At 46.7% G+C, this 18,812-nt stretch overlaps 1 protein-coding gene across 4 annotated transcripts in view; it reads right to left on the bottom strand.

Moving 5' to 3' along the window:
- Positions 1-12,050: 12,050 nt before the first annotated feature.
- TRAF3IP1 (TNF receptor-associated factor 3 interacting protein 1) overlaps positions 12,051-18,812 on the bottom strand; it is a 39,061-nt gene continuing 32,299 nt past the window's right edge. For all 4 annotated transcript variants that reach the window (XM_005863721.2, XM_005863722.2, XM_005863723.2 and 1 more), the window contains 2 exons: positions 14,705-14,928; positions 12,051-13,816 (listed from right to left, as the gene is read on the bottom strand). In XM_005863721.2, the coding sequence (XP_005863783.1) occupies positions 13,651-13,816; positions 14,705-14,928 (390 nt within the window). In that variant the 3' untranslated portion in view covers positions 12,051-13,650. The remainder of the gene's footprint in view (positions 13,817-14,704; positions 14,929-18,812) is intronic.

Genomic DNA, 18,812 nt, shown 5'->3' with positions numbered 1-18,812 from the left:
CGCCCGCTCAGCCGTGGGCTCGGAGCAGTCCCGGAGCGCGCGGATGCGAAGACGCGGTCCTCCCTGCTCTGTTCCGCAGCAGGCTTTGCTGGAGGGTTCCCGCAGCTCTGGGCTTATGTTAACGTGGTATTCGATGACTGTACCCCCAAAATTCCTTCCACGAACTGCTGTCAAGTCATGTGCATTGAGTCGGTGCTTTAGCGTGGGTTCCCCTGGCTCCTTCCGTGCTCCCGGCCGGTTAGAGAGAAGGCTTCTGCGGAAGGAGCAGGAGGGCCTCCGTGGATGCCGGGAGGGCGGGCGCGCGTGGACAGGTTTGAGAGGTGAAGTGGGCGGTACAGCGGGGAACTGATGAGTGTGAGGCCGCAGCCCCCCACCCCCGCCCCGCCCCCAACACTGTGCTTGTGAGCCGCTGGCCCTTCTTGTGTTGTGATAACAGGACCAGGCTGGAGTAAGGGGAGCCGCAAAGATGAGAGCTGGTGTCCCTTGCTGGGACTGGCCCCCTGCTGCAAACTTGGCAGGCCCTCCTGTTGTTTGTTGGAGGCAGCACTGTTTGGACTTGATAACAGCAGAGAGCACCCTTGGCACTAGGGCCAGGGTGACGCCCATGATGCTGCCCTGCAGGGAGCAGAACTGTACACACAAGCACATGGGAGTTTTCAAAACACGGAGCCTGGAAACAACCCGAGCATTCATCAGGGGATGCGTGGATAAAGTGTGGTCTGCCCATGCAATGGGGTATTACTCAGTCTTGAAACGGAAGGACATTCTGACACAGGCTTCGACATGGATGAACCTGGAGGACATCATATTGAGTGAAATAAGCCAGTCACAAAAAGGACACGCACTGTATGATTCCACTTACATACGGTTCCATAGTCAGATTCACAGAGACAAAGTAGAAGGGTGGGTGCCTGGGGCTGGGGGCGGGGAGGGGAAATGAGTTTAATGGACAGTTTCAGGGTGGGAAGAGAATAAAGTTCTGGAGATTGGTTGCACTACAACGTGAATATACCTTTTAAAAGGTGGAGGTGGTAATGTTTGTTACGTATATATTACCACAATACAAGAAAGGAAGCATGCATGGTCCCACTCACCCCACACTGAGATCCCCATGCAATTGGTCTGGGTGTGGCCTGGACAGAGAGATTTTGAGGCTTCCAGGTGATTTCACCTGCAGTGGGGTTGCCCTGTCGTCAGCACCTTTGCACTGAGGGGTTCAGGGGCCTGACCAGAGGTGACATGCCTGGGCCTGGCTCTGATGTTGCGCTAGGAACCCTATCTCTTGTAGAAGGACCTGAAGCTCCAGTGGGTCCACCCCCTCTTCCGAAATGCCCGCTGGCTCAGGGCAGTGTTCTCAACACCAGCAGGTCCTGGCTGTAGCACTCACCCTCACCCCACTGTTCAGGACCTGAGGTCAGGGGCTCCCTGCCATGCACAAAACACACAGTGGCGGAGACAGGGCTCAAACCCCTTCTCCTCAAGCCTCACCTTCTATCCAGGGTCCCACTTCCTCTGGGTCCTTTAAGCCCCAAACGCCCACCAACAAAGGGCTGCACAGTGACTGCTGTGGATGAAACTCGTTCAGATCACATGACCTGCCGTCAGCAGGAAAGTGGCCATGCCATCACAGTCGTGGGCACCCTGGGAGAGTGCCACCTCAGGCAAAGTGGGAGCTGTCCCTGCCCCCTCCAAGTCCCAGCAGCACCCTTGCATTTGCCTCCCCACTTCCTCCCACCCGATAATCACACACACCCTGAATCCTCTTGCTATCTGACAGCTCACGCCTCTCCGTAGTAGCCCACTCATCTATGTCCCCAAAATAAAATGCCCAGCATCCCATAATGACTCCTCCTTGGAGTCTAGCCCAATGTTTCTGGGGCATAGCTTGGCATTAAATGTTCCTAATCCTTGTCCAGCCAGTGTGGCTCAGTGTTTGAGTGTTGACCTATGAACCAGGAGGTCACGGTTTGATTCCTGGTCAGGGCACAGGCCCAGGTTTCGGGCTCAATCCCCAGTGGGGGGCTTGCAGGAGGCAGCCAATTGATGAATCTCACATCATTGATGTTTCTATCTCTTCCTCTCCAAAAATATATATTTTTTGAAATGTTTCTAATCCTTAATTAGAAATTCTACCCTGGCCAATGTACTCAATAGTTAGAGTGTTGGCCTTGCACCAAAGGGTCTCAGGTTCAATACCTGGTCAAAGGCACGCACCTGGGTCCCAGGTTTGGTCCCCAGGCCCTGACCTCGGGGCATGTGCAAGAGGCAACCAGTTGATGTGTCTGTCTCACATCTCTCTCTCTCTCTCTCTCTCTCTCTCTCTTTCTCCCTCTCCTCCCTCCCTCCCTTCCTCCCTCCCTCCCTCTCTCTCTAAAAATCAATGGGAAAAATATCCTCTGGTGAGGATTAACAAGAAAAGGAAAAAAAAAGAAATTCCTCTTCTAAGGATTTATTTTAAGGCGTGTGAGAGATTTAGCTACAGCGGTGCTCATTAAACATAATTTTTATAGCAAAAATGCCCAACAATGGTTTTCTGGCTCAGGAGGTCTGGAAGGAGCTGGGACCCCTCATATTAGCCAGTCACTGGTCCCACCTGGTGCCCTCCCCGCTGCAGAGCCGGGGCCTCTTCTGCAAACACCGCAGGTGTGCAGGGCGGCCGGAAGCCTGAGCCTCACTGCTGCCTGTGGGGAGGACTCCGCCCCAGAGCTTGGGGTGCTGGTGCTGCTGGCAGCTGGACCCCCACCGCCCAGCTCTGGGAATGGGGACCAGATGCCACCCTGCAGGGCAGGAGACAAGCAGCTCTCCTGGTCCACCCCCCTTGGGCCTGCATTGGGGCGGCTACTCCCTCGGGCCTCCCTCCTCTTTTGGAGATCACTTTTGTCACCCCTCCCTCCCCCCTTCTCCTCCTCTTCTGCCCTTGGCCCCTGAGAAGGGAGCAGAGGCATTCTTCAGGTTTACCCAGGGGAGACCACAAATCAGGGCAGCCTGCACTCTGGGCTTTGCCCTGGAAACATTCTGACCAGCCCTGCTCTGCAGACCTGCCTCCCTCAGCGCCTCCGGTGGGAAGCTGGTATCCGCAGAGGTGTCTGCCCTAGAAAGGAGCAGTCAGGAGCCCCGAGGCCACATCCTTCTGGCTGAGGGACCTGGACAAGGAGCAGCTCTTGCAGGCCTGTCTCCTGTCCGTAGATGGAATAAGAACACCTGCCTACAGGGCTGTGGAGAAGACACAGAATCCCATAGAAGGTGACATGCACTTCCGGTGTGAGAGCCTCGGAGCAGCATGGGCAGCAGTGCCATGGTCGCTAGTGCCCAGGACGGTGTCCCTTTGCTGAGTAGGGCAGCAAGAAGCTAAATAGGGGCCAGGCCCACCTCCTCCCACACCCTTCCCTGGGTGGGAACTCACCTCATTCGCTGCCCTCACTGGGGGAGAAGCAGGGATCAAAGCCTCCTACACACACCGCCCACCCTGAACCCCTGGGCCTACGGACCTGCTGGGCCACGGAGGACAGCCTTGGCATGCAGGTGCCCTCTGTGTGTGTCCCCACAGGTGTCTGAGTTTTCCACAGGTATGAGACCAGGTGAGCACCTACTGTGCGCAATGGCTGCGGGGGAGGAGGGGGGAGGGGGAGGGGTATTCAGAATCAGAGCAGGGAGGCCGGAACCCCTGCCTCGTAGCAGAAGTGGCAGGTTTTTAGAGGGTGACTCCCCACTCCAAGATGACCAAATACCTCAGTTGGCCCTGAACTGAGGAGGTTCCAGTCACAGTTAAAGAAAAGCATGCTCCTCCAGCCTCCCCACCCCTGCAGTGCCCAACACTCCCTCCGGAGCCCAGGGTCTACACACGTGGGACCCCTCCATTCCAGCACCCCGCCCTGGGATGGCCAGCTCGCCAGATGCCTCCCCCAGTCCCTCCCCAGCAGCTGGGTGCCTGGGCCCAATGCCAGACTCCACCCATCTCCTCTCCAGTGGGTGCCTCTCACACTGGCTCACTGCCACGGGCGGTCCTAGCCTATCAACCCTGGCAGACGTGGCGTTCCTGGAAAGCTGCCTCTGGTCACACGGAAATCCTGATTCTCTCACCTGAGCCCCCGGGGCTGATTATTGAACAAATGGATAAAGTCACTCCACAGCCGTCTCATCCAGGCAGGGAAGGGGGTGAATGAGAGTCCCCAAACAGATAAGTCCACTTCTTCACCTCTGGCACCTCATTTTGGAAAAGGGGTTTTGCAGATGTCATTAAGGGATTAAGGGTCTCAGCTATTCTCTCTCTCTCTCTCCTCTCTCTCTGTAGATCTCTCCCTGTCTCACCCTGTCTCTATCTTTGTCTCTGTTTCCCTGAACTTGACTTTCTCTGTCTCTTTAGCACCCTGTCTTTCTGTCTTTCTGTTTGTCTCTCTCAGCTCACCACACCTCCTCTGCCTGTCCCTGTGCATCGCCTGCCCCTCCCTGCACATGGCCTTCCTGTCCCCTGTGACTGGCCATTGGTCCCACCAAGTCAAAGACTCCAGCCTGACCCTCTGACCATCAGCTCAGACATCCACCTCTACCCTAAACCTCCCAGTTCACATTCTGGGGACGGAGCTCTGGCCAGTCAGGTGGCTGTGGCCAGGTTCCTCTGGCCCAGCAGCCCCTGCTTGAAGCCTGGACTCCGAGGCTGTACACAGACCTCACTTTATTGTGTTTCACTTTAGTGTGCTTCGGAGATACTGCATTTTCAGCAACATCAAGGCAAGACCCTCCACCAGCACAAAGATTAACACTCGCTGAAGTCTCAGATATTGGTTAGCATTTTTTTAACAATAAAGTTTTTTTAATATGTTTTTATTGATTTTAGAGAAGAAGAGAGAAACATGGATGATGAAACTTTGATTGGATGTCTCCTGCACGCCCCCTACTGGGGATCGAGCCTGCAAGCTGAATCGGCAACTTCCCTGTGCCTGGAGGACACTCAACCAACTGAACCACACTGGCCAGGGCAACAATAACGTTTTTAAAATGAAGGTATGTGCAGGCAGACCCTGGAGACATTGCAGGCTTGGTTCCAGACCACAGCAATAAAGCAAATATCACAATAAAGCAAGTCACATGATTTTTTTTTTGTTTCCCAGTACATATAAATGTTATATTCACACTATACTGTAGTCTATTAGGTATACAATAGCATTATGTCTAAAACAATGGACATAACTTAATTAAAGAGATTTATTTTGAGGAATTGGCTCACGTGACTGTGAAGGCTAGCATTCTGAAATCCAGGCTGGAAACTCAACAAGAGCTGACGTTATCATCTTGAAATCTGTAGGGCAAGCTAGCAAGCTGGGAACTTCAACAGGGTGTCTTCTCTGCAGTCCTGGGGCAGAATTCCTTTTCTCAGGGTTACCTGTTTATGCCCTTAAACCCTTTGACTGACTGGATTGTTAAGGGAAATAGCCTAAATTTAAAGTCATCTGATTATAGATGTTAATCCCATTTACAAAGTAGCTTCACAGCAACATCTACAATGGTATTTGACCAAATAACTGAGCACCACGACCTAGCCAAGCTGAGATAAAATTGAACCATCACACCTGCTAAGACATCTATAGAACAGAGATGTCCAGGATGGGATGGTCTTCAGGCATGGCTGGATCCAGGAGCTCAAAGTCTGGCCCTAGGTCTCAGTCATCTGCAGCCTTGCTTTCTTCTTCATGCAGCATGCACTGTAACAGTTTCCTCTGTGTGGCATCACCACAGACCTTCAAACTCTTAGCTCAGCAACCGCAGGACACACCATCTCTCACCCACATCACATGTCACTCACAGGAAATACTCAGATTTCCCTGCTGTGGCCCTGTGCCCTTCGCTGGGGCCAGTGAAGCCCCATCCCTGGGGCCTCCACCAGGGCACTGGAGTGAAGGAGGAGTTCCCCAAAAGAACAGGCTAAAAATGAACAGGAAGAAGGTAAAAGAAGACAGCACAGCCATGTAGCTCCTCTGAGCCTCGCTGCTCAAAAGCACATTGCTTTGCTAACCCTGGCCGAGTAGCTCAGTTGGCTGAAGCATCATCCCGATGCACCGAGGTTGCGGGTCTGCCTTCAGGTCTAGTAACAATGATCTTTGTTACCTATAGCCCAGGGCATTCTGTTACCCTATGGGTTCAGAAGCAGCCTTTCCTTGGGCCCAAAGAATGTATTGCAACAGCGAATAAATGTTTCTTTATTTCTGTATCTTTCTCTCTAAAATACATAAATAATTAAGAAAATATATATAAGCACATTGCCAGGGTGGCTTAGGGGTTGAGTGTTGACCTATGAACCAGGAGGTTACGGTTCGATTCCTGGTCGGGGCACATGTCTGGGTTTCGGGCTCAATCCCTAGTGGGGAGCGTGCAGGAGGCAGCCAATCAATGGTTCTCTTTCATCATTGATGTTTCTATTCCTCTCCCTTCCTCTCTGAAATCAGTAAAAATATATGTGTATATTTTAAAAAGCACATTGCTTTGGAAACTTTTTTTTTCAGAAATTAACTTTTCTGATGTTTGAAGACCAGATAAATTTATTTTATTTTTTCAAGGTTCATTAGACAGAAAACACATGCCATTCAACCATGGAATGAAGTTGAGACGGTTGCCCTTATCCAGGGGATGCAGTGCCACCCCCATTGCTGTTCCCCGGCTCAAGCGGTCACACAGGGGTCAGGCCCAGGGGCCCGAGGAAAGGCTGCTTCTGAGCCCACATGTAACAGAACGCCCTGGGCCACAGGTAATAACGATCATTGTTGCTGGACGTGAACAAAGCCAGCCTTCATTTCTTTATTTGGTGGCCCGCTTGCTGAAGCACTTACGAGGCGCCCAGGCCAACATACACACCAAGTGGTTTAACTGTATCCTGTGAATTTATTTTTCCAGAGAGAAATATTTCTTGGGGAAACGTCCATAAAAGCGACGTTAGCAGCAGCGCGATTGTGTTTCCTGTAGGAAGTCTGTTCAGTTTAATCCAGTTTCCCACACACCTCTTACAAAGACAGCCACCCTCAGAGACTGCCAACAGCCTGGAGATGGCGCTGTGGTGGCCTGGGACCAGGGTGGCTGGGCCTGCAGCCCCTCCTGCTAACAGACAGGGTGGCGTGAGGGCAAGTCATCCCCACTGACCGCCATCCAGGCACTTGGTGAGTGTGCAGGTGATTTCACGCCTGCACATCGGCCCGGCCCGTTCCAGAATGTAAATTCTCCAGGGTCGATTTTAGAAAGAAAGATGGATCCCGGGTAGGGCTGAGATACAAGAAGGAATAACAGAAATGGCTAACTATATGGGTCAATTTGGACAAACCTTGGCTGCCTGAACAACAGTAAAACCTTTAATTCGTGAGCTAAGAAACAGGACAAAACTAAAAGACCAGATCATAAAGCATATAAGTTGGGGTTGTCCTTGTATTGTTGAAAGAAAGTTGAAGAATTGGATACATATCAGACTTTGTAAACTGTCAGTATGAAAGTTGCTGAGGTAACCACCAGAATGACCACCATATAAAGCGTTACCTCCAAACCAGACAGATCTAAATAAAGTGAATAAAAAAGACAGGATAAAAATTTTTCTATTTCCAAAACTAGGCCCCAAAAAAGTGAGTCTGAAAAAAAAAAAAAAAAAAAAAAAAACCAGAGGGGGAAATAGAGAGCTCATTTTATTTTTTTAAAATATATTTTATTGATTTTTTTACAGAGAGGAAGGGAGAGGGATAGAGAGTTAGAAACATCGATGAGAGAGAAACATCGATCAGCTGCCTCCTGCACACCCCCCTGGGGATATGCCCGCAACCAAGGTACATGCCCTTGACTGGAATCGAACCTGGGACCCTTTAGTCCCTAGGCCGACGCTCTATCCACTGAGCCAAACCAGTCAGGGCTAGAGAGCTCATTTTAATGAGATGGTATAATAAACCCAACGGGAATAAATCCTCCGTAACAACAACCAAACGTTTACAAGACACAATTAAAATATAAGAATTCAGATAGATTTAAAGGCAAAAGATGACAAAATATGTCAAGGAGAAATCAATTAACCGTCAGAGTGGGTGGGAGACTTGAACACAGCCCTGTCAGTAAGTGATGAATCCCATAAAAATCTATTAGGACATGGATTTGGACAAGACAATCCACAAAACACAGCCCTGTCAGTAAGTGATGAATCCCATAAAAAATGTCTATTAGGACATGGATTTGGACAAGACAATCCACAGACACGACAGCATGATCACACACAGATATCACATTGTGCCTAATAATTTGAAAGGATGGATTTTTAAAATATGGGAAACAAAAATATCAAGTGTGGCAAAAAATGTAGGGAAATGACCCCTTTTGCTCAACTGGAAGAAATAGAAAATGGTCCAGCCACTGTGGAAAACAGCCTGGCAGATCCTCAAAAAAATTACACAGAGAACTACCAATTCCAACTCTGGGTACATATCCAAAAGAATGGAAAGCAAGTACACAAACAGATATGTGTACTTGCTTCACAGCAGCATTATTCACAATGGCCAAGGGGTGAGAGCAGTCAGTGTTCATCAGTGGGCGAATGGATAAATAAACGTGGTTCAGACACACATGGACTACGACTCAGCCTTGAAAAGAAAATGAATTCTGACACCTTCTACACAAGGATGAACCTCGAAGACATTGTGCTGAGCAAAGTAAGCCCGTCACATAAGGACAAATACCACGAGTCCACACATACGGGGGACCCACAGTAGCCAGATTCTGGGGACAGAAAGAATAGGGTGGCCAGGGGCTGGAGGAGGGGATGGGGAGTTACTGTTTAATGGAGAAGAGTCTCTGTTTGGGAAAATGGAAACGTTCTGGGGATGGTGGTGATGGTTGCACAACAATGTGAATGTACTTAATACCACTAAACTACATACTGAAAGATGGTTAAAATGGTAAATGTTATGTGTATTTTATCACAATAAAAAGGGGGTGGGGGAAATGACATGCAAAATGTTGTTTAAATCCAAAAAAATGATAAATGGTTAAATTATTGGTAAAAAATGATAAATGGTAAAATAAATGGTAAAAAATTAGATGGACCTTTTATGGAACTGACAGTGTGCTAGGCCACTGAGAGGAGAGGAATGGGGAATGAGACAGGTATTTGGCAATGAAGAAACCATTATGGAATGAGAAAATACTTGCAACTGAACCAAAATAAGATATCAGTGAACTAGCATGCTGCTATTCAAATAATGGTTTGAGAACAGTGTACATACGTGTGCTTATGTGTGTGTTGTATGTGCATAAATTGAGGGGTAGGAGACCATATCCGAAGCCCTTAAGCATGTCTGTTGGAACCTCAAGTGGCTATTTTGTGGGGAAGGACGACAGGTGTAGTCACTTGGAAAGCAATCAGCTTCCCTCCCTAGCGCCGTCCCAGCAGCCCCTCCACCTGCTCCCAGATCCAGCACACTGGCCTTTACCGCGGCGGGGGACTCGGGGAACACAACTGGAAGGAGCTGTTAAGGAAACAGATGATCTTAGAAGGGAGGACAAACCCCCGTTATAAGAGGGGATCTCCAGGGCCTACCCTGGCGTGGGAGGAGAGCTGATTTCTCCAGGGGCCCCTCTGCCTAGGACACTAAGAGAGCACTAGCTCCCAGTCAGAACCTAGAGGACCAAACCAGAGACCACCTCCTCCCCTGGTCCGGGGGAGGTGAATTATAAATGTTAACAATGACATAACACATATTTTTAAAAAATTAGTGAGATAAAGATGTGTAGCCCACAATTTCCATATAATAATATATAAAGTGCTCTCTTTTGTAACTTCCATGTAGATGATTGGTTCTCATAGGCTTTTGCTGATTTTTGCTGAACTGGTGAATCCATAGCCAAACTGCGGTTGCAGGTGAGAAACAAGTGTAGTTCTGACCTTCACTTACTTTAACAAGAGAAAAGTGGGAGCTGCGAGGATGTCACTTGCTCGGCAGTGACACCGGTGACGTCCTTGCTGGACTGAATGATAGTTTTTGAACACTGGAAGGAACGGCCTCCATTTTTGTGCTGTTCATAATGAACGGCTGCAGATAAAACACACTTTTTGGTTAATGTGCATCATTACCTTTCACCCTATGGCATCTGCCCATTTCCACAGTGCGACTCCTCCCACCTTGGCCAGAAGTGACTGCACTGAGCCTGAGTCAGGAAGAGCTGGGCCGTGGCACAAAGTATTTCCGTCCTACGGGTACGAGGCACAGGCAGCCTCAAGGGCACAGGGAACAGTAAATGTAATAAAGGAAATTAAGTGATGAGTTTTCAGTATCTACTACTCTTATTGTATTTTTTTAAATATGTTTTTATTGATTTCAGAGAGGAAGGGAGAGGGAGAGAGAAACCTCAATGATGAGAGAGAATCATTGATCGGCTGTCTCCTGCACACCCACTACTGGCGATCAAGCCCACAACCCAGGCATGTGCCCTGACCAGGAATTGAACCGTGACCTCCTGGTTCATAGGTTGACACTCAACCACTGAGCAACACCGGCCAGGCTACTATTCTTGTTTAACATAATGGCTTGAAAACTTCCTGGAAGTTTAATAGTCACCGGCAGCAGGAGACCAGAGTGCAGGCCCCAGTGAGCCCATGTCTAGGGCAGGGTCTGGGGGTTGGCAGGTGGTGGCCAAGTGTGGACATGAAGCGCCCCACAGGCTGGGTTCTGCCAGGCTCATCCTTTTGGGGGCGGGGGCAGGGAGGAAGTGAGGGGACCCCTTAACACAGTCCAACTCACCCGGGGACTACTTGGCTCTTTATAAATTGTGACCTTGTTCATTGGTGAGGAGTCCAAGACTTATTTTAATCCCACAAATGGTTGTTTTGGCAGGTGTGGCAGGAGGGGAAATAGCGACATGGGTGTGCAGTTTTACAGGCGACAGGAGGGCTCTGGGGGGAGCCGGGCCTGCTCTCAGCTGGGGCGCTGCAGGCCAAGAGTGCCAAGTCCACATGCTGACTCCAGGTTTTGATTTTGCAATTATCCAAATGAGCTTAATGCTTCAAATCCCTGGTTTAGGAGTTTTTATTTGAAAGTTCTATTTTTAAATGCATCCGTGTTTGTATTGAAACTGCCCCAAAGATGCCTTCCTTCAGAGCCTTAATCCCTGGAAATGGAAAACCCGCCGGAAGAATGCGGGTGCTGCTCTGCTCCCCAGGTCCCAGGTGGAGAGCAGAAGGAGGTCACCTTCGCGGTGGGTCTAGCCACAGGGGACCAATAGGTGTGAGTCCCAGTGACCAACTCAGGCTGCACAATAGCCCAGGACACTTGAGCCTCCATGGGCCCTTCCTCCATAGAAAAGATTAAAATGTTTATAACTGCATTGATAGAAAGGCAAAAATATCACATATTAAAATATTTGCTTTGACTTAAAAGTTCACTTTTGTCTTCTAAGAATTTACACTTTCATGGGCTCCTAAAGTGCCCTGGGCCCTGACACTTAATAGTTTTTCAATATATATTTTTTACTGATTTCAGAGAGGAAAGGAGAGGGAGAGATAGAAATATCAATGATGACAGAGAATCACTGATTGGCTGCCTCCTGCACACCCACTACTGGAGATTGAGCCCACAACCCAGGCATGTGCCCTGACCAGGAATCAAACCATGACCTCCTGGTTCATAGGTTGACACTCAACCATTGAACCACACCGGCTGGACTCAGCTAAACTTTAGAACTAAAATTATGAAGTATGACTCCAGTACTTCCTGAAAACTTATAAACCAAAGTAGAGAAAACATTTAATAATCCCAGTTGTGTAGTTTATCAAAATAATAAGCAACACCAGGATTTAACTCATCTATAAGACACAGTTATAATCAGACTTTCTGAAGCTTCATGAATGATCTTAAAATTTGATAAATGCTTGTCTTATAAAACTTCAATTTATACAGAAAAGAAGCAAATGTCACAATATGAATGAAAAGGTACATTTCTCTGAACTTTCTTCAAAGAAAAAAAGGACATTCAAAAATTTAAAAAATCCAAATGCTTGTAAACTTCTTCCAGGTATGAACTGAATTGCACAACCCATATATTTATAGAAAAAATACGATTATTTTTAATGATTTATGTATAAAAGAAAAAATAAATTTTATGGTACAATTTGAAAGACTACTTCATACAAAATTTTACCCACATACAATGTATGTAATTTTTTGCCACAAAAATTCTAGTCATATATACAAATTCATAGAGGGCAGACATCTTATCTTGAAGCAAAACAGGGCCATTTGGGATTGTGGCTAAGTCATTCAATTCAGTAGAAAACAGATTGTACATATATGAAGGACTAGTTAGCTAGAATGCCTCCCCGCCTCCAATAAACTGTTTAGTATAATCAGATCAAACAGAACTTTACGGTGCACTTTAGAAAGGAGAAAAAGACCAGTGTTTCTAAATGGCAGATCTTGGTAATCTGATCTTGAACTTACTCAGCTTAGAAAATCATATAACTACCTTAGTAAAAGATTTATTTTGGAAATCACACTAAGAAAAATCCAAGCTGTGCCATCTGTGTTAGCCCTCAGAGAAACAAAACTTCCTCAGGCAATTCCAACACTTAACCAGCACTCCTTGGTTTACATAATAAATACAGCATCTAGAAATAAAAGTATCAGGACCAGTAAGCACATCTCTGAATGGTGAAACCCTTTATATACAAACTTGAAGACATGTACGGTATTGTATGTAAATGAAAAACTAAACATAAACCATATTTTTAAAAATTTGGCTTTAAAAAATAATTTCCTCCCCCCATAAAAAGGTCTTATCAAAAAAATTGGTAAACTGTGCCTCCTTTTAAGTCTTCCTTTCTCAGATTCCCCTAAACTATCCATCTCTCGGGTGCACAGGTGCATAGACCTGTCCGAAGGGAAGACGTGCTGCAGAGCCACACAAGCGCCCACCTGGGGAAGCGCAGGGCTGACGCCGAAGAAAGTGAGGATGGCCGGGACAAACTCACGTCCAGACAATGTCATGATGGCCACACTGAAATCGCCTTCTTAAATGTATGAACTTTACAGGTTAGAAACACAAGCAAAAGATAACAGGAACCAATAAGAAAGTTACATAAAGAATTATATACAATTATGAAGAGGTTTAAAGAGTTCACCTGCATCCTTATAAAAATACACCCTTTAACCCTTTTCAAGTGCAAATGGATTAAAAATATAACCCATTCATGTTCAGGCCACATTCTATTTATAAAGTGCCTCAAAAAGCATAGTCATCCTTCATCCAGTGTCTGACTTGCAGAAGTCCTCACCAAACCTGAAACTGAAATCTATGACCACTGTTCGCCTTGGTATGCCAACAGCACTCCTGCCAGAGAACGTCAGTGTAGAACTCACCTCCACAGGCTGCTGCGGACAGAACATGCCTGCAAAGAAATTCCCACCGGTGTCTGGAAGAGCTGTTTATAACTAGCGAGCAGCCTAGCCTGAGGAAGGTAGAAAACATGGTCTTTTATACACTGAATGTGCCTACAGTTTTGAAAGCTTTGAAAATTAGCTGGATAACATTATAAATTGTTCTTTTTTTTTTGCAAATTGAGAGTTAAAGAGAAATAATGTTCTATCTGCCTTTTTATTTTCAAACTGAGGATGACTTCAAATCTTTGAAATTTTTTAGCTTTCACCTTCTTGAACTCAGATTGATACTGTACACCATTTTCTGAATTTTCTCCTCGTTCTTCAGGATGTTGGCCTTCACGGCACAGATCTTGTCCTGCTGGTCCTTAATCAGCTGCTCCAGCTCCGCCAGCTCCACCTTCAAGGGTTCCACGGCACTGTCCGTGATACTGACGGGAACAAAACCAGCGGCTCATAAGTATCCCGTCTCATTTAGATTTGCTTCTTAATTAAAACACTGAAAGACTACAAAAGTGCTGATCTCATCCAAAGAAAAAGGGTAAAAATATAAGTGTACATGATAATGACAGAAAGGGACAGAAACCTCATGCCTGGGGAAGATCCACTCACTTTCACATCCCGCCACAACCAAAAGTGAAGTCAAACATGAAATTTATACAAAGGAGGCTAGTATTTCTTCCTTTTTTCCACTGATTTTTTTAGAGCGTGACCGGGAGGGAGGGAAGGAGAGAGAGAAACATTGATGCCTCCCTCACACGCCCCCACCAGGTCGGGATCGAACCTGCAACCTAGGTATATGCCCTTGATGGGGAATCAAACCCAAGACTCTTCAGTGAATGGGCTGACGCTCTAACCACTGAACACGCCGGCCAGGGCAAAAACACAACAGTTGATACAGTTACATGCATCCTAGATTCACTGATTATAAATACTGAATATCAAACATCGTTCTAAAATAATCTTTTTAATGACTATTACATTTCTTTTATAGTAGCAATTTCAAAATGGGTTCACTAGCAGTTCTTTTAGAATAAAAAAATAAAATACTTTTGAACTGCGAACAGATAAAACTTGGGGAATTTTGATAAAACACATGAAAAATATGGTAGCCAAATTGCAAAGTTTCCTCTATCTTTTAATGCCTAAATCTGTTTTGTGTATGAACATTAACTGCAAATCTCTTCTAACTGCTACAAAAAAAATGCACACCCTGATGGGAATGAGGAACCAAGATGACAGGGGCGCCCGGAGGCCTGCAGACTTGGGGGAGTCCTGACACTGCCCCACACCCCCTCCACCCGGACCCCGCCCCTGACCTCTGCTCCTTCTGCAGGGCCTCGGCATGCTGCTGGTTCTCCTGATGCCACAGCTGCAGCTCGTTCTGCATGGCGTCCGCGTCCTCCTGGAGGTAGTCCATGATTTTGCCCAGGGGCAGCGCACTCTTGCACAGCGTCTGGATGGACAGGCGGAGCTTCTCTATCTCCTTAGAAACGATGTCCTTCTCCTTCTTCCACGCTGACTCCAAGGCAAGGGACTTCTCCTACCATCAGCGGGAGAAGAGGAAAGAAACATCCTCAGTCTTATGGCAGGAGGGCACGGGAGTGGGTTGCCTGGTCAGGGCTCATACCTAGGTTGTGGGTTCCATCCCCCGTGGGGATGTGTAAGGGAGGCAACCCATAGAAGTTTCTCTCCCGCCATCCCCTTTCCCCCTTTCAGCCTTCTTCTCCCCTTCCTCTCTCTAAACTTAGAAAACATATCCTCAGGTGAGGATTTTTTTAAAGTTCCTTGTTTTCATAAACTGAGAATGCCTGTGTTCAAGGTACAACAGAAGAGCAGACACCGACTATCGAGTGTGCTGTTCACCCAGAAATATTCCAGCATCAAACTCCTTCATAAAGCACGTGTTAACTTTCCCACACTCACAGAAAAGCACAGGAAACATGGATGCAGCGTTAACAAATGATAAAGTGACACAGGCAGGCTGCGTCCCCGAGCCCAAGGCGTCCTCCAGAGGTGACAGTCCTGGAGGGCACCTTGGCCTGCTGGCTATCTCCCTGCCTGTTCCATCCCACAGGACAAAGGGAATCGTATGTCCACACCCGTGGTTCAAGGGTCAGCCATGTTGCACTTGCACGCATATTTTACTCATTTGCTTTGCTGACTGGCATTTCATTTTAGGACTGCCCATGACTTATTCATCCTCCCCAAGGCTGGTGGACACGTGGGTCATTCTTGGACTGGGTTCTTATAAACCATGCAGCTCTGAATAATCTCACACAAGTCCCAGCATACAAGGGCCCGGACATGCCATGTGTAGGGCCACTAGGGGTCAAAGGGCATGCCTGCCTCTAACCTTGGGACACAATGTCAAACAGTTCCCAAAAGGGCTATTGACGTCAAATATGGTTCATGAAGCAGTATTGTATTTGTAAGCTCTGAGAGCTGCCGAGTCAGTGGCAGCTCTGCAGTGACAGGTGCAGGCAGTCAGCACTGAGCCAGGGCCCTGGCCGCAGAGAGAAGCTGCTGCTCAGGTCAGAACATGCGTGACCCCAAGCAAGCAACCTTCTAGGTGCAGAGCCTGCACACGAAGCAACTACAGACAGAAATCACATGAGCAGGAGGCTCCTGGATGCAGGTACGAGAGCTGTACCACCTGTGGTTTCACTGCGCAGACTGGGGCCCGTCGGACCTGGGGTGACGTCTGACCTCTGCAACTTACTGTCTATGTCATCTCGGACAAGATAACGTTTGTGCTTTAGTTTCCTAACTAGAAAATGGGGAAGACACCTGGCTCATAGATCACTGAGGATTAAATAAAGAGACATATGCAAGTCCTCAGTCATAAGAAGCGCTCTGTAATGCCAGCTATTGCTATAATGATTATATTGCCCACAACGAAGAATAACCAATTGGCAGATAAGGGACCTCCCACAGCCGATGCAGATCATTCGATGTTAGCTACTCCTACAAACAGTTCTGTCCTTGCGAAGGACCGAGGGACGGCCTTGGAAGTCTGGGTAAGGTCAGCGTAGGGATGCTGGCCTGAGACCAGGGGTCACTGTGGCTGAAGCAAATGTTAGTGCACAGGACAGAGAAGACAACGTTCAGACCCGCCTTTCCCACCAACCTGAAAAGTGGAAATAATTTAACACTGACATTAACAAAGCAAGCAGGCAACAGGGAAATGCAGAACTCAATTTCTCAACTAAAAGGCTCCCTTCTCCACCTAAAGAAATGAAAGTAAGTTAAGAATGTGACATTACTGGCCAAACATTTTTATGAAAGGCTATTCTCATATATTTATCTTCCAGACAAACTTAAGAATATTCTTTGCCAAGTTCCAAACCTCCACTGAACATTTATTAGAATTACATTAAATTTATAAGTTAATTTCAGAGAAATGACATCTCTATAACATTGAGTTTCCCATCCAGGAGCACAGTGTCTTGATTTTTTTCCAGACTTTTATATTTCTTGGTAAAATTCCTTGGCTTCTCAATCGAGTTCCTAGAAAAGTCCTTTTAAAAGCACGCATGCCCCGGGAAGTCAGTTTTGTCTCCAGCTCTGCAGGGGACACTGTTTTCACTGCTGACATATAGGAAATACTGACCTCTGTGTATATTTGTCACCGGCCATCTGATACATTTGTTTCTAACAGTTTTAACTTTGGGGGTTGATTTCCTTGACAAACTGTTGTCATCTTCAAATATGGTGACACCCTGTCTCCCTTCCAGAATCACATCTCGTTTCTTGGGCACTGGCTAGAGCCTCCAGAACATCTCCGCAGGGTCAGATCCCATCCTTGGACCTGAATCTGGTGGGAGTCGCTGCAGCCACCTGCTGCAGCATCGGATGCTGACCACTTGGCACAGGCCTTCTTGCTCCCCTGGTTCATAGTACCTTTCTACCCCAGTTCAGATGAGTGTGCATCGCAATGGGTGCTGAATTGTACATCTGCCACTCATTTTTAAGAGACAACACCCTTACTGGTGATATTATTTGGTTCGAGAGTAATTTTTTGGTTAAATGTAAGATAAGCAAGCCACGTTTAATGGATGCTACAACTGACTTGAATTTTTTTTAACTGAAACATCTGACTCTTTACCTGATGCAGCAGTACAAATGAGGAAGAAATTGACAAAGGAAACAGATGAGACTATATTTCTCTAATAGGGAACAGTTTTCAATCCTAGAATATATTCTACTTCACTGTTAATTATATAATAAAATACATGCTTTAGTAATTCCTAACCTTGACTTTTATTCTTCCAGAATAAACACAGAGTAAAAGGAAGAAAATTTTTGTTTTGTTAATATTCACCCAAGGATATTTTTCCCGTTGCTTTTTAGAGAGAGTGGAAGGGCAAAAGGGAGGGGATAGAGAGAGAGAAAGAGAGAGAGAGATATCGATGTGAGAGAGATCAGACGGGGGGTCAAACCTGCAATCCAGATATGTGCCCTTGGCTGGGAATCCAACCTGAGACTGCTTGGTGCTTGGGCCGATGCTCTAACCCCAGAGCAACACCAGCCAGGATGGAAAGCAACTTGTTTAAAAATTAGAGATATCAGTGAAAAGAAAAGAAAAAATTCAAAGAGAAAATCAACAAAGCCAAAAGTTGGTGGTTTAAGAAGACAAATTTCCGGAAAAAACAACAACAACAAAAAGCACAAATAGGTAATATAATTAGTAAAAAGAGAGCAAGACTAAACTATAAGTAGAGCAGATATTTAAAAGAATTCTATCAAGACAATAAACTTGAAAATTTCTAAAGAAAGTGGTAACTGGGACTGACTTGAGAAGAAACAGAAAGCCTAAATACCCCCCCTAATTAATATAAAAATAAAAGCAGTAGTTTCAATTTTTTCCACCAAAGAAACATCACGCTCAGACAGTTTTACAGGTGAGTCCCACCAGTTGTCAAGACACAGTATCATTCTACCTACAATCTCTTCTAGAGAAGAGAACACTCCCCATTCATATTAAACCTGGCACACAGACAAGAGCAGGAAAGAAAATCATGGGCCCATTTCATCCATGAATATAAATAGTAATTATCAACTACAATCTAACAGTGGATAGATCTATATCATAAAAGGCCTGTGGTCGTGACACCATTATGGCCCTCTGAAATGTGTCTCTGTAAACGGGTACGATTGTGGTCGTGACGCCAAACGAGCAGCGGCTCTCACGGCAGCGGTGCTCAAACTACTAGCGGCAGAGAGCTACTGAGCCGCAGAGGGCAGGGCGAGAGCTACAAGCTGTGATGGTGGGGTGGCCAGCTGAGGCAAGCAGAAGGAGCTACTCGCACACGATTTCGATTTCGATTTCGAGCGCGCTGGGCCTCTATTATAAAGATAATATAACATCACAATGCTGGTTTTATTCCAAAAACGTAAGAATAATTTAATATTAGAAAAGCTATA

This window comes from Myotis brandtii, unplaced genomic scaffold (genome assembly GCF_000412655.1).
Source record: "Myotis brandtii unplaced genomic scaffold, ASM41265v1 scaffold180, whole genome shotgun sequence".
Classification (NCBI taxonomy): Eukaryota; Metazoa; Chordata; class Mammalia; order Chiroptera; family Vespertilionidae; genus Myotis; species Myotis brandtii.
The sequence above is the reverse complement of the archived record's forward strand: the minus strand, read 5'-3'. Positions and strand labels throughout refer to the sequence as shown.